This window comes from Phocoena sinus, chromosome 5 (genome assembly GCF_008692025.1).
Source record: "Phocoena sinus isolate mPhoSin1 chromosome 5, mPhoSin1.pri, whole genome shotgun sequence".
Classification (NCBI taxonomy): Eukaryota; Metazoa; Chordata; class Mammalia; order Artiodactyla; family Phocoenidae; genus Phocoena; species Phocoena sinus.
The window spans coordinates 50,056,519-50,072,180 of NC_045767.1; the positions used below are offsets into that span (position 1 = coordinate 50,056,519).

Sequence of the window (15,662 nt, forward strand, 5' to 3'; positions counted from 1 at the left end):
GGATGTGTATGTGGGGCACGTGGCACAGTACACGGCACACGATAAACATCGCAATGTTGGCAGTCATTAGAACTTGTAAATCAGCTCAGGGCACTGACACATAGTGGACCCTTGAAAAACATGGAGGTGAGGGCAGCAACCCTCCACTCAGTGGAAAATCTGAATAATAACCTATAGTCAGCTCTCACTATACACGGTTCCTCCATAACTACGGATTCAACCCACCTCAGATAGTGCAGTACTATAGCACTGAACGCCTGAAAAACTTCCACTCATATAAGTGTAACCACACAGTTCAAATCCATGTTGTTCAAGGGTCAACTACATAAAGTTCTGGAGGCCAAGGCGCTTTAGACACCTTAGTTTGCACTACTTACAGTAGTTTAAGATAACTACCAAACCGGATTTGGGAGAAAGTCGAACTAGCATTAGAAGTTTTTAACCACCTACATTAGCTAACTCAATCATGGATGCTTTAAGGTTTCAACAGAAGTAGAAATAAAAACAGCAGGTCTACCAAATTTAATTTCAACAGGAAGCTAAGAAGTTTCCTGAAATCCCACACTCTTTTTTTTTTTTTTTTTTGCGGTACGCAGGCCTCTCACTGTTGCGGCCTCTCCCGTTACGGAGCACAGCTCCGGACGCGCAGGCTCAGCGGCCATGGCTCAAGGGCCCAGCCGCTCCGCGGCATGTAGGATCTTCCCGGACCGGGGCACGAACCTGTGCCCCTGCATCGGCAGGTGGACTCTCAACCACTGCGCCACCAGGGAAGCCCAATCCCACACTCTTGAAAGAATAAGAAGGATCTTCACATTGGCTTTACTATCAACCTTCCAACAGAAAAATAAACACTTTCCATTTACAAGCTGTCACCATCTACTCTCACTCTGGACGTACTCAGATTTAGTATAGGAGGTCTCCATAATCCCCCCTCATCTCTGCTCCATGCGGTAACAGGACATCTCCGATTTTTAAAGTTCTATAAACACTAAAATGAAAAATGATGGAAAGGCTAAATAACAAAGCTTAAAAAGGGAAAGTCTGACAAAGTTCTTACATCACGGCCCCAGTCTGTGGTTGCTAAGCTGTTCTAGCTAAACTGATAGGCAAGTTTTTCAACTTTATCCCTGAGGGAAGAACTCGAAGACATTTTTTTTTCTTCCAGCAAGGAGCCCTGAAAAATCAAGTCACAGCAGACACTTAACTAGGGTTCTCTAAGTAGGCCATAATCTCAAGTAGACAATCTCTACTTATCATGGTTCAGAGTAGATGACACCCACTCCCTAGGGCTTTGCCTTCAAAAGCACACCATCCCCTAAGGAGGTACTGCTCTTTGTGGCCCATCTTGGCAGGAAACCACGCAACCAAGCTAGCCATTTCCCCATAGGAGCTTCTGAGCCCAAACCATGTCAAATTGCTGAAATTCAATAATTAAGTGATCATGGTAACAGATGTGGTGACCAGAAGAAGATTATACACACGCAGTGGAGGAATGAAAGATCTTTGAATCTAAGCAGATTCCAGGCAAGGCACAGTGCAGAAACTAGACAACAATGGACTGAAACAAATAAAAGGTAAGGTACTGCAGGGATGGATTCATGCCTCCCTTTCAAGAAGGTTAATTGTGAAGGAAGAAGAGTAACTACTCCAACATGGTGCTGCTACAAGGGTGGTTTGGGGGAGGGGAGTTTTTTTGTTTGTTTTGGGGTTTTTTTTTTAAACAGAGGCTATGTATGCCAAGGAGAAACATCACAAACTAGGAGAGAAACTGAAAAGATAAGTGATAGTTTCTCAAGAAGTAGGAGGGAAACAGATCAAGAAAAGGGGAGGAAGAAAATGAAATAATCTGGGCAAAAGAGAAGCACTTTTCACTATCGAAGGCAGAGTGGGAGTTTAAGCCTTGACCTTGTAGGTAGGGTATTCCGCTTTGAAGACTCTCGAGCTTATCTACGACAGATGCATCATCTTGTGTTAAAAATAATGTAAGATTCTTCCCCTAATCCTACCTGAGGAAAAAAATAGTGGGGAAAATGATACTTCTTTAGACAAAGACTCACTGCGTGTTTATGTGATAGACACTGAGAATACAGAGATAAACATCACCATCAAGAGTTCACAATCTGGTGCGGCCACTATGGAAAACAACATGGAGGTTCCTCAAAAAATGAAAAACAGAACTACCATATGATCCAGAAATTCCACTGCTGAGTATACATCTGAAGAAAATGAAAACGCTAATTTGCACCCTAATGTTCATAGCAGCATTATTTACAATTGCCAAGATATGGAAGCAACCTAAGTGTCCACTGACAGTTGAATGGATAAAGAAAACGTGGTATATGTATACAATGGAACATTACTAAGCCATAAAAAAGAATGGAATTCTGCCCTTTGCAACAATGTGGATGGACCTACAGAGTACTACGCTAAGAGAAATAAGTCAGAGAAAGACAAATACTCTATGTTACCACTTATATGTGGAATCTAAAAAATAAAACAAAGGGATGGATATAACAAAACAAAAACAGACTTTCAGATACAGAGAACAAACTAGTGGTTACCAATGGGGAGAAGGAATGGGGAGAGGGGCAATACAGGGGAATGGTATTAAGAGATACAAACTACAATGTATTAAATAAGCAACAAAGATAGATTGTACAGCACAGAGAAATATAGACACGATTTCGTTACAGATTATACTCCATTTAAAGTTATAAAAATATTGAATCACTATGTTGTATATCTGAAACTAAATCAATTATACTTCAGTTTTTTAAAAAAAAGAGTTCACAATCTGGTAAGAGAGCGGGAACTGTAAATAAATCATTCCAAACAGTATGACACCTGCAGCAATGCAAGCAAACGTGAGGTAGGATGCGGTCACAAGGAACGGAGGAGTCAGCCTAGCACTGATTGCCAGGGTGGACTGCAAGTCACATGGTATCCGAAAGACTTAGGATTCTCATCAAATCTTCGCTAGAAAGGGAGAGATCACACTTGGTCTTGTTTAAAACAAACAAATCAAAGGTTAAAACAAATAATCTAACAGAAAGCCCATCTGTCTTAAAACACAGTACTAGAGATGAATACACCCCTAGTCAATTTCTCTTTGCCTTTTCATGAGAAAAGAGTTGGGAAGAATTGCACTTGAAACAAAGAATTGCTTTTAAGTCTTATCTTGATGGGAAATGAATCAATTTAATTAGACTTAGATTCAAGCCGTCTTAAAGAAAGAAAAGTTTAACAACTGCATTACAGAATCTGTATTACAGTTACATCTCCAAAGCCTGCTTTAAGTTTCCTTCATTTAAATCTCAGGAGGGTTTAGACTGAAGTGTCATCCTCAACACAATTTACAACCTGCTTTCTACCCGGCTCACAACATGAGGCCATCACAGAAATGCCAATTAAAAGCCTACCACTGTTCTAGGTGCTACAGTTGCAGGAAGGAGCAAAACAGTCTCGCTGACCTCGATGGAACTGACATTCTAGGGGAAGCTAGGTCACATACCTGGAACTATTTATTTTAATTCAGAAATGTCTTCATATAGGGAATGAATTTAACTCACAATCACATACTATGCATTATGTCCTGTGCTGGGGGGGATGCAGGGGAGAGGGCTGGGGGTAAGGCTGGAGGAGCTCAGATTACCCCAGGGATCTTTATTTCCCCACAGCCTGGGTTGGGGACATGCTTATTCCTCTTCTGGGGAAACATTTTGGTCTGCAAGTACGGTAGTCCCTCCCTATCTGCAGGGGATATGTTCCAAGACCCCCTGTAGATGCCTGAAACTTTGGGTAGTACTGAACCCTTTATATACTGTACTATGATTTTTTCCTATACATACATATCTCTGATAAAGTTTAATTTATAAATTAGGCACAGTAAGAGATCATCAACAATAAACTAGAACAGTTATAACAATATACTGTAATAAAATTCTATGGAGGTAGTCTCTCTCAGAATCTCTCATTGTACAAATGTAATGTCTTATCAATCTTAACCAAGCACTTATCAAGCACTGTGGCCATAGAACTTTTGCAGTCTGAAATGCAACAGCAAAATTAACACAAATTCTTTTTCCTTCACTATTTCATGGTTAAAGGATTTGTTCTTACTGTAGATCTTAGCAACCTCAGTATATGATTTCTTTTTCTTCCCTTGTTAAGTCTAAAACTTTCACCTTTTCACTTAAAGGAAGCATTTTACAGTTTCTCTTTGGCACATCCGAATTGCCAGCATCACTACTCCTACACTTAGGAGATCATTATGAAGTAAAATAAGGGTGACTTGAACACAAGCACTGAGATACGAGGACCGTCGATCTGATAGATGACCCAGACGGCTGCTAAGTGACTAACAGGCGGGTACGCTGGACAAAGGGATGATTCACATCCCAGGCAGGACAGAGCGAGGTTTCATCATGCTAGTCAGAATGGTGCACAATTTAAAACTTATGAATTATTTCTGGAATTTTCCATTTAATATTTTCAGACCATGGTTAACCATGAGCAACTGAAACTGGGGATAAAAGGGGACTTGTGTACAATTCTTGACTAGGTGAAAGCACCACTTTTACATGTAGGGCTAGCAATCCTGCCAAAAGATTTTCTTCATGTTCACGCCACTGTCATCCAGAAGAATTTAATAAAAATATTCTAAGAAGCAGGTAGTGAGGGTGATGGACAATTTAGCCTTCTTTGTATAGGATTATATTCCACAGATTTGCCCTTCCCCCTCCCCCATCCTGATTTCTCAGGAACAAAAGATTTCAAATATGCACAGTTCAAACATGGAAATTTAAACTTAACAAGGCAAAATATGGGAAGAAAAAAAGGACAAAAGGTATTTTTTATTTTACTTAAACTAAGAACCAAGAATGTCAGTCATGCGAATTGATAAAGAGCTAAAAGCAACTAGCAAATGCCTGCCTGTTATATGAGTGGATTTAGCCTAGCAACAAAGTTATGTGCCCTGCTAGAGGAAATCTCTTGTCCTCGTCTGCCCAACATGCCTGTCAGTTCTCAAGTCAAGAATACAACAGAGATGCCCACAGTCCTGCCTCCTTAGTCCCAGCCAAAGCAGTAAGAAAATAATGAAAGAAATGTATTATCAGATGAGGAGTGGCTGCTTAAACAAAATGTGTCAACTGGGGAGGGAAAAAGCTACTAGAAACTAAAACTGTACAGAGAAGGCGGCCAAATACAAATAACCCTTTTGTAGACATGTCAAACTATATTAAACTTCACTTATAATCAGAATGTAAATTAAAATAAGCATTTTTTTTTAACTTATCAGACTAGTAAAGACTAAAAAACAAAATTCCCAGAGCAGGCAGATATTTGGGGAATTGGGCCTCTCATAGTTTCTCTATACTATTTTATTATTTTATATTAGTAATGAATTATTACTGGAAATAAATCTCTATTTTAAATTTAATATAAAATAAAGGATTTAAGGTAGACGGAGGCAGGGGGCATATGTGTTTCGTTGCCTATTCCATCTGAGTATCAGGCCCTCAGATACTGGTTTGGACAAATGCTTGCTGCCCTTACACTTTCTCAGTTCATTCCTTTAGTACCACAACGCATCTCCAAAACCTTATTGTCCTTAACCCTATGACTTGGTATTAAACCCAACTTCAGCACATCACTTGCCACTTTACAAAGTCATTTTTCTTCTCTCTTATGAATAAGGCCCCACCCTAAAGCTCTCAGCTCTGTCCTAAAAATGTCTCTTGATTTTCACCCATCCTTGCTCCACCTGGGAACAGTCCCCTCCCTCCCTGCCCCCGTCTTGAGACCGTGTTCCTCTGTTCCTCTGCTCCTTCTTCTGCCTTCTTTTGTTGCAGCAGATGGCAGCTGGTGAAGACGGTTACTCCTTCAGGTCGCTGTGCTGCTAGAAAACAGGTTCTCAGCCCAGGTGACAAGAGAATCACCTGCAGAGCCATGAAACATACCAACTTCCAGGTCCCATCCTGGACCAGTCAAATCAGATCACGAGATCTGTGGCCCAGGCATCTGAACTTTTAATGTTCCCAGGTGATTCAACACAAGGTGGAAAATCTCAACAGCAAGCTCAGCAGCCAGGTTTGGGGGAGGTGGAGATAAACGCCTCTGCCCCACCCTACCGGACCACCCGGGGCTGGGATTCAGGGCCTGGGGCAGTGGGACTCTGGCCTGGAGCACCCTCCACACAAACATAATCACTGTGTGTGTGTGTCATGACATGAAAATGCTTGGAAAGAACTGCTGTAAATAATGGAAGTGATTATGCGCTACCGGAGATCTGAGACCTACTAGGTTGGGGAAAGGCTTTGTGCCCGGCAGACAGATGTGACGGGAAAGCAAAGGTGGTCACTGACCAAAAAGGTCTATCAGTCCCTTTAGCGAGGCTGTTCCTAAAACCAGTCTTGCAGATTTCCCTTTACAAACCCTATTGTGTATAATAATTCCCGAAAGTCCACCAGTTACCCCCCTGCTATCTCCAGCTCTCTTAGCAGAGTGTGGCAATGGAAGAAGACGCAGGTTAAATCACATCAAAAAGAGCCAGATCCAGAAGTGTGACAGATATTGTGCATCTGGAAGGCCAGAGGTGGAGTTCCAGGATGGGATACAAGCACACAAAACTAGGATAAAACTGGTCTAATGGCCAAAAAAAAGTCACACAGGGGCTTCCGTGGTGGCGCAGTGGTTGGGAGTCCGCCTGCCGACGCAGGGGACACGGGTTCGCGCCCCAGTCCGGGAGGATCCCATGTGCCGCGGAGCGGCTGGGCCCGTGAGCCACGGCCGCTGAGCCTGCGCGTCCGGAGCCTGTGCTCCGCGACGGGAGAGGCCACAACAGTGAGAGGCCCGCGTACCCCAAAAAAAAAAAAAAAAAAAAAAAAAAAGTCACACAGGCTGGCCTAAATCAAGCTGACCACGAGCAGAGTAGGCAGTGGGTATCTGTTGAATGAACGCAAAAGCAAGCACTTTTAAAAACTAGTGGAGGAATTATAAAGACAGCCACTAGAGAAGAGTGATTATCAAAAGTCAGCTCTGGTCTTTGGAAGGTCCCTGTTGTATGTAGGAAAACAGATTTAAGTCCAGGCCTGCAGACAAAGAGGAAAAAGAAGACCAGGGTGTTGGGGGAAGTAGGGTGGGATTATGACGTGGGGAGGGGGTAGTCCTGGACAATTCTTATACCAATCCCTTCCATTTGCTCCCTTCAGGTCCTGAACTGGAGGGATCTGAGGACAAGAAATGTTTCCCTGAGTGAAAAGCCCAATATCTGCAATGTGCTCAGCATGGCACTACAAGTGGCCAGGAGAAACGTGTCCCTTCTGTGAGGCACCAGCTACAGCTCTGTTCCACCCCATCCAACACGCAGGAGATTCCCTCACTACACAGGCAAAATTTCTTAAAAGATTAGTGGTGGGGGAAAGAAAAACAGCTTGGGCGAGACTACTTACTTTAAAACCCCCTCTTCAGACTAAAACTGTCTGCACTTGAACATAAGTGCAAGCTAAACCGTGCATAAAGCATAAAATGATGAGAATAAATTTAGTCAGGCAACAATTAAAAACTCATTGAGCAAGTCTGCATCTACAGCTTCCTAATTTTTGCAAAAACTGACTTAATAAGTTACTAAAATTTAAAGAATTCTGTATCCTAATTTTTGTCTGTTTATGAGGAAACTGTTGACACAACAATAAACTAGTTATCGTCTCTGGACTTAAAGATTCCTCCACAGGAATACAGACAATACAGAAAACAAATGCTTTCAGAGAAGCAGCTAAATGGGAAAAAAAAAGTCACTGAGTACTACTATAAGAAACTTCACCTGTCATTTTCTGACTTACTTTCAAGAATTTTTACTCTGGGTTTTGTTTTTGTTTTTTGTGTTTTTTTGCCTATTTTTAAAAGCCATCTTTACAGGCTCCTGGGAATAGAAGATGTAACTGGATTGGGGCAAGGACCTCCGAAAGTTCCTGTTTACTTTCTTTTTTTTTTTTAGATGTTGGGGGTAGGAGTTTATTAGTTTATCTATTTATTTTTTTTTGCTGTGTTGGGTCTTCGTTTCCGTGCGAGGGCTTTCTCTAGTTGTGGCAAGCGGGGGCCACTCTTCATCGCGGTGCGTGGGCCTCTCACTGTCGCGGCCTCTCTTGTTGCGGGGCACAGGCTCCAGACGCGCAGGCTCACGGGCCTAGTTGCTCCGTGGCATGTGGGATCCTCCCAGACCAGGACTCGAACCCGCGTCCCCTGCATTAGCAGGCAGATTCTCAACCACTGCGCCACCAGGGAAGCCCTCCTGTTTTCTTTTGTTTCTGGTATTTTATTTCTGATTTACTGCCAAACCCACCAACTTCTCTCATCTACTCCTGATGCCGGAGGACTCCAAGCGGGCAAGAAGCAACAGGATTCAGGGGCTGGGTCATGCAAAACCTTCTCATCACACTGGAAAAACTTAAGACTTGCTTTCATGGACCAAATGCCTAAATCTGCCCAAAATTCTGCAATATTTCTGAGCAACTTGCCAGCACACTGCCTAACGTGTGTGCTTATCATACACATAAGAACATGCAGTTCAAATGTAACTGTCCATAGATTTACTAGACTCGTTCTTGAATAGGGGATCCAACAGCTGTGAAATGCTGACCTAAACTAAATAAATGTTCTCATTTGCCATAATAGGGTAAAAATTTGAATTCACATCCCTCTACTTGTCCTGACCTCCCAAGATACAGTCCTATCTTTATTGGCATTATGCTTATCAATAAAGACAATTATGTTCCCACCCACTGAGGTCTCAGAGCCCTTCCTTTGAGGGCCTGTGCATTATGAGAGCATCAAGTATCTATAAAGTGACAGAAGAGCACAGATAAGAAGCGCTAGGGAAGGATCAGAGCACTGGAAGAGGGAAAGAAGAGTTCATAGCAGATGAGCTGGCTTGAGAAGGACCCACAATTTACCAGAAAAGGGATACCAGGAGAGAGTGGCAGACTTAGCCAAGGCACACAGGAAGCAAAATACAAATCTGCTCAGGGGACAATGAGAGGCACACTTTGGTTAAGCAGAGAATTTGTGTATAAGACTGATCCTTGAATGAAAGAATCATGTCTTATTTTATCCCTGAATACCTAGCACTCAGCACTGAGCCTACAAAATTAACAGTGTCTCAATCAATGTGCATGGGGGAAAAAGCTGTGCTGAGTATCGGGAAATACAGCTACAGAGGTATAGGAGACCTTGCATTCAAAGATTAAAAACCTTACCCATTAGGGGCTTCCCTGGTGGCGCAGTGGTTGAGAGTCCGCCTGCCAACGCAGGGGACACGGGTTCGTGCCCCGGTCCGGGAAGATCCCACATGCCGCGGAGCGGCTGGGCCCGTGAGCCACGACCGCTGAGCCTGCGCGTTCGGAGCCTGTGCTCCGCAACAGGAGAGGCCACAACAGTGAGAGGCCCGCGTACCGGGGGAAAAAAAAAAAAACCTTACCCATGACCCACTAGAATTCAGGCCACGACAGCTTTGGGGGGCTGTTCATTAAAATCACCCTGCTCTTTGGGAATTCCCTGGCGGTCCAGTTGTTAGGACTCTGTGCTTTCACTGCCGAGGGCCCGGGTTCGGTCCCTGGTCGCGAGACTAGGATCCTGCGAGCCGCGCAGTGTGGCCGAAAACAGCAACAAAAATCACCCTGCTTCTTCTTCTCTCCCTCTGTTGCCCTCACCTGGCAAAGCAGCAGCCTGGCTAATCCCAGCGCTCCTCATCTCTAAACTGAATGCAGCTGGAGAGAAACAACAGCGCTGACCATCTCCCTTTGAACTGGATCACAAGGCAAAACGGACACAACTCCACTCCGGTGACATTTCTGCCATCCCCAGGACGGTCACTCCCTCACTTTCCAAAAGAACCACTTCACTCCTCTTTCACCTTCCTCTTCACATCATCTACTCACCCCTCCTCCCTCACCCTGCCTCTAGGTCTTTAAGAAAATAAAAGCAAGGGGGCAGCAAAGCCCTCTTCATCCCACCTGCCCTGCCCACAGCCTCCTGCCTGCCTCTCTGCCTGCGCTCCCTCCTTTCACCATGTGAGGATGGGACATCCTGCTGCATCAAAAACCAAACCTCCCACCTGCACTCCAGCTCCCATCCCATCTCACCTTCCATCGTGCATTTCGCCCTCTCCCCAACTATTCCCAACCATACTCAGGCGCTAACGTTCTCTTTCCTTCACACCAAACTTCTTCCTCGTCGAGGTGCTATCACCACCATCCTCACCCTGTTCTCCCTTCAATCCACCCCAACCTGCCTTCCACAGCCTCTAATCCACGGAGGGCACCAAAGCGCCAGGCTGTCAAATCCAGCTTGGTCTTACTGTTCCTCATCTCTCAGCATCTCTCAACTGGGGCGCCCCCAATTCCTGGCTTCAAACCTGAACTTCTCTTGGCTTCTATGACCAGATACTCCCCAGGTGCTCCCCCTACCTCACCAGAGGCTCCTTCCTTCTCAGGCTCTTCCACTGCTCCAGGAGGCTTCAGCCTGGGCCCCCTCCACCTCCCCTAACTGACCTTGGTCAGAACCGTGCTTGAAATACCATGGATAGACCAATGGTTCCAAAAACCCTCTCTGCATTTCAGTGGGGCCAGTCCGTCACCACCCCTCACTGTTACTGCAGAATGCCCTCCCCCGCCCCCAAAACCCCATCTTTCACTCCCCTTGGGCCATGCTCAAGTCCTAACTTCCCCAAGAAAATGAAAGACTCTTCCAATGCCTCCACAGCCCCACTGCTCTCTCCTCTTTTCAGGCTTCCTAAAGCATTTAAACAATCAGCAGTACAGGATTTATTACTTAATTACAGACATTCTGTGATTGTTCCTGAGATATCTGCTTTGCTTTAGTGCAAATCTTCTCTCTCCAACTAGGTTTAAGTTTCCAAACAATACAAGCACTTCTTTTTGTGTACCTGGCACTGAGCTGCATACGCTGGTGACGTCCAATTATCAGTTTTCTGATAGCAAACAAACATAACATTTGATGAAGTAGAATCGCCGTGTAGCATCACGAGGAAAACACCGTTGGAAAGGCAGGGCTCAATCTGTACAACCTTCTACCACTGACGCCCTCAGAATTTTTAAAACTTAATATTGAGCATCTCATATAAAACATAGGAATAAAGTAAACAGATTTCCAACAAAAACTTTAAATGCAGTTAAATTTTTATTCCACGTGTGTGTAAGAATAATAAATGGAATTTGATCCTTTAATACAAAAGGCTACATGAGATACAAACAACAGGTCAAGCTGAGGATTTCTGCCAGACCTCTCTAGAAACATGGCTATGAAAATGTGTTGTTCACTAAGATAGTTAAGGGCTTCCCTGGTGGCGCAGTGGTTGGGAGTCCGCCTGCCGATTCAGGGGACGCGGGTTCGTGCCCTGGCCCGGGGGATCCCGCGTGCCACGGAGAGGCTGGGCCCGTGGGCCATGGCCGCTGGGCCTGCGCGTCCGGAGCCTGTGCTCCGCAACGGGAGAGGTCACGGCAGTGAGAGGCCCGCATACCACAAATAAAAAAAAAAAAAGATAGTTGAAAGATCTGAGCTTTAAGCTATCAATATACTGAAGTCCAGTTCATCCACTAAGTAGAACAGGCCTTATTTTTCATTATTAAAGAAAGAAAAAAGAAAACTTCAATCCTTGCCATCCTTTCAACCCCTATCAACTTTCCATGCAACACCTGCATCACAGCTCAGCTGAAAATGCTTGGCCACACCTAAGAAATGAAAACTCCCACCAGAGAGCCTGTCCAACCTTGACCGCGCCCCAACGCCACCACCACCACTCCAGGCACTAGATACTTGCCCTTGACTTTCAAGCAATATCAAATGCATGGCTTCACAAGCATCTCCACACCTGTGGGCATGCTGGGGGCTCCCACCTTCTATCCCCTCATTGCCTCACCATTTCCTTCACTATCATCTTTCTCATCCTTCTCAAATTGGCTCTGGATCCTCAGATCCTCCATCCCACCCACTATGCCCTAAAGGGGCCTCGGTTGCCCTCTTCTGGGTTCCTTTTTCTACTTGTGCACCCTGATATTAGACCGTTTACCATACTGTCCTGAGACTTATTCATGAATCTCTCTCCCCAAATACCGTAAGTTCCTGGAGAAGAAAGATGTTTTTAATCTATATTTTGTAGTGAACCGAAAGGTGAGTGTCTCCCAAAGCCATGGGTCCAAGTTCTCAGCCCTATACCTCTGAAAGTAACCTTGTTTGGAAACAGGGTCTTTGCAGATGTAACTAAGTCACAGATCTCTAGATGAGATCATCCTGGACTTCCGGTGGACCCTAAATTTAATGACTGGTGTCTTAGAAGAGAAAGAAGAGTATTTGAGAGACACACAAAGGGAAGGCCGTGCGAAGACAGAGGCAGAGATTAGAGTTGGGTTGCCACAAGCCAAGTAATGTCAGAAGCTGAAAGAATCAAGGATTCTCCCCCAGAGCCTTTGGAGGGAGCATGGCCCTGCTGAAACCCTTGATTTCAGACCTCTGACCTCCAGCACTGCAAGAGAAGAAATTTGTTGTTTAAGCTGTCAAATTTGTGGTAATTTACCATAGTCCTAGGAAACTAACACCTAGTCCAAACCTCCACACACTGCCCACGACCTCAGTTCAATAAAAAACCGTGTTGAACTCAGAAGGAAGATGAAGACAAGGGGTGATGATGAGAAAACATCTGAACTGCAGGGCAGGGATCTGGGACACGGACCCCTTGCCAGGCGTTCACCATGGGAACTTGGACAAGTCACTTATCCACAGCGACCCTCTGATTTATTCCCTAATAAAATGAGGAAACTGGCCCAGAAGACCCTCCACCAGGTCTGATACACCTTGAACCAACTTCATCCAGAACAGCAACTTTATATGATCCTTAAATAAATTATAATTTCTTCCCATTCACTGAATAAATTTTATTAATTTTACTTTTATCTAAAGAGCTTTCAGGTGAAAAAAGTATTAAAATGGCATTTCAAAGGCACTTAGATTTTAATCAGCTCAAAAAAATTCAGTGAAATAGTTTGATAATATGCTGAAAAGTGATTTTTCTGTAATATCAACTTTTTTCCCCCGCAAAATCAACAATTTAAAGTAGCTGCTTTAATCCACTGCTGACAGTTCAGAAAAACTCGACCTAAACTTGAATCAGCTTAAGTGCCACTGATCCAGAACCCAAATGTATGATGACTAATTTCTTCAGAGTAACAAGGGAGTTGGGCAACGCAAAGGTTTTCTCCACTTGACTCCAGACTGTAATTATGGTCCCATACCCAAAATATCCACTTCAAAGAATCTGGCTAAGAAATAAATACAGCTGCTGCCGCTACCAAATGGTCGAGTGTTGGTAAAGGAAATCAAACAAAACAAAAACTCTTTTACCATTTTCGGGCTCCATAAACAGAAACACACAATTTTCCTGTGTTAAATCTTTCCTAATTCAAACAAATGGCAATGAAGAACAAAGGTGCTGGTAATGAAATTTGTACTTGTCTTACCCATAAATCCTGCTTGGGTTAATTTGGGTTAAATTAAAAACCATATTTTGGGGTTAAATTAAAAACCGCAGTTTAAGTTCTTTCACAGGTCATGCTGCTTCCCTTGCCTTCATGTTTTTATAGTGGCAGCCTTGATTCTTTTTTAGGGAACCAACCAAAACAACAACATAGAGGAAGACGGCGCCGAGGGACTCATATTTCAGTTCGACAAAATACCCATTAGAAACACTTTCAAGCCTTCCCAAACCAATTCGTCGTTCAGAAAATAAAATCAAGAGTCACTGGGGACACGGGTTCAGCTAGAATTGGCAGAACCACGCTTGCAAAACTGGACCGTGAATCGTAACACAAACTGAGTAACGAGACCAAAAATTTTTCCTTCCAGGTGGAAACTCAATCTGAAAATCAAGTCCTTGAGTTGCAAGGCTCAGCAAACCCACAGTTTGCAAATCCGAAGTTCTCGGCTTTTAAAAAAATGAGCGCTCACACCCAAGAAAACGGAGCTGGAGTTGCACGATTTCATCTGAAATATATTTCTGGCCCTTAAAAACAACTCTATTTTAAAAGGTGCTCTTTAACTGTAGTAAAACTAAGATAGCAAAAGCGAAGGAAACAGTCTGGCGGTTTGGGGGTCACACACCGGGGCGTTCAAAGTCCTCGTGCTGCTTTAGTATCCTGCAAACTTGCGTCCAAGTAACTTAAGTTGGAAGAAGCTGAAGGACTGGCGAATCTAACCTAGCACTGTGTTTTCCGGCAGCCCACGCACTGGATGAATGAGCTTTAACTCTGCGGACTGCCTGTTTACTTGCATCCTCACGTGGCACCGCGCAGCTCAAAAGCGCCGCGCCCGGACCGCGCGGGGAACCCGAAAACTTTTACTTTGCAAACTAGCGGAGCTCGGAGGCAGTTCGGGGACACATCTGCTCGCCTGCCGCAGAAACGCGCCCAGGCCGAGACCCCCGGGCCTTGCCCAGCACCAGCCCTGCCCGCAGCTTCCTTCACACAAAGGCACAGGGGTGCCGGCGGGACCCTTTTGCAAGTCGCGCGGAGAGAGAAGCGGCACGACAGAGAGCGCCGGCAGGGAAGGAGGGAGGGGACCGGGCGCTTCAGCAGAGCGGCGCCCCGCGGGCTACTCACAGGGTGACCGTGCGGTTGGGCAGCGTGTCCGGGGGCAGGACCTGCGCGAGCTCCAGGCTGCTGCACACCACCTTGCCCTCGGCGGCGCCCGCCGCCCTGCCGGCCCCTCGGGGCCGCCCGTCGTGCTTGCAGCCCAGAGGCAGCGCCGCGGCCCCGCCGCCGCCTCCCAGCAGCGCGAGCAGAGCCAGCGGCAGCAACAGAGGCGGCGGCGCGCGTCCCCGCAGGCGCTCGGGCGGCTCCATGCTGCGGGCTGGGCGGCGGGTCGGGGCCTGCCGGCCGAGCGGCAGAGCACTGGCCTAGCGGGCCGCCCCGGCGCCAGGGCGGACGGGAGCGCAGCGCGGGCCCGGGGCCGCCCGAAGACTTGTGGCGGCCAGAGGGCGCGCCCTCCTCCGCGCCAACATGCTCCTTTGTCCGCTGCGGCCGCGCTCGGCCTCTGGGTGGCCGCCGGGTCACGGCCGCGCGGGTCCGTGCGCCGCTCTACGGCCGAGCGGGAGCGCCGCCTCCGCCTCCGCCTCCGCCGGCCACTGCCCGCGGCGGCTCCTCCCCGCCTGCCACCGCCCCCGCCCTTTCTCCTCCCCCTCCTCCCCCCTTCCTCCTCCTTCTCCCCCCTTCCTCCCCTCCCCCCTTCCCTTTTTTCTCTTCCTCCTCCACTTCGTCCTCTCCTGTCCCCTCAGCGCCCGCCGCCCGTGGCTCCGGGAAGGAGGTTGGCGCTCCCAGGCCAGCGCTGCCCGTCGCGTGTCCACGACCCCACGCGTGCCCGGCTTCCGGGCAGGAGTTGTGGGCCCGCGGGAGTACGGTAACTCGTGGAGAGGGCGGAAGAAAGTTCTAGCCCAAACTCCAGCCACAGTGGCCACTGTCTGGCACGCTCCCCTCCTCCTCCTTCGCCGCCCTCCAGACAAAGGCGCCCTGTGCGCCCCTGGGGGCCGCCCGTACCACCCGGCGAGCCCCAGTCCCAGGCTTGGGGTGAGGGAGGAGAGCAGGGCTGAATTTCTTTGG

At 46.5% G+C, this 15,662-nt stretch overlaps 1 protein-coding gene across 4 annotated transcripts in view; it reads right to left on the bottom strand.

Moving 5' to 3' along the window:
• The window catches only part of ADGRA3 (adhesion G protein-coupled receptor A3), a 116,533-nt gene extending 101,347 nt beyond the window's left edge, over nucleotides 1–15,186 (bottom strand). For 2 of the 4 annotated variants that reach the window (XM_032633239.1, XM_032633238.1), the window contains exon 1: nucleotides 14,667–15,129. In XM_032633239.1, the coding sequence (XP_032489130.1) occupies nucleotides 14,667–14,908 (242 nt within the window). In that variant the 5' untranslated portion in view covers nucleotides 14,909–15,129. Of the gene's footprint in view, nucleotides 1–14,666 lie in introns of all 4 variants that reach the window. The other 2 variants (XM_032633240.1, XM_032633237.1) reach the window with 2 other exon arrangements.
• Between the last annotated feature and the right edge of the window lie 476 nt (nucleotides 15,187–15,662).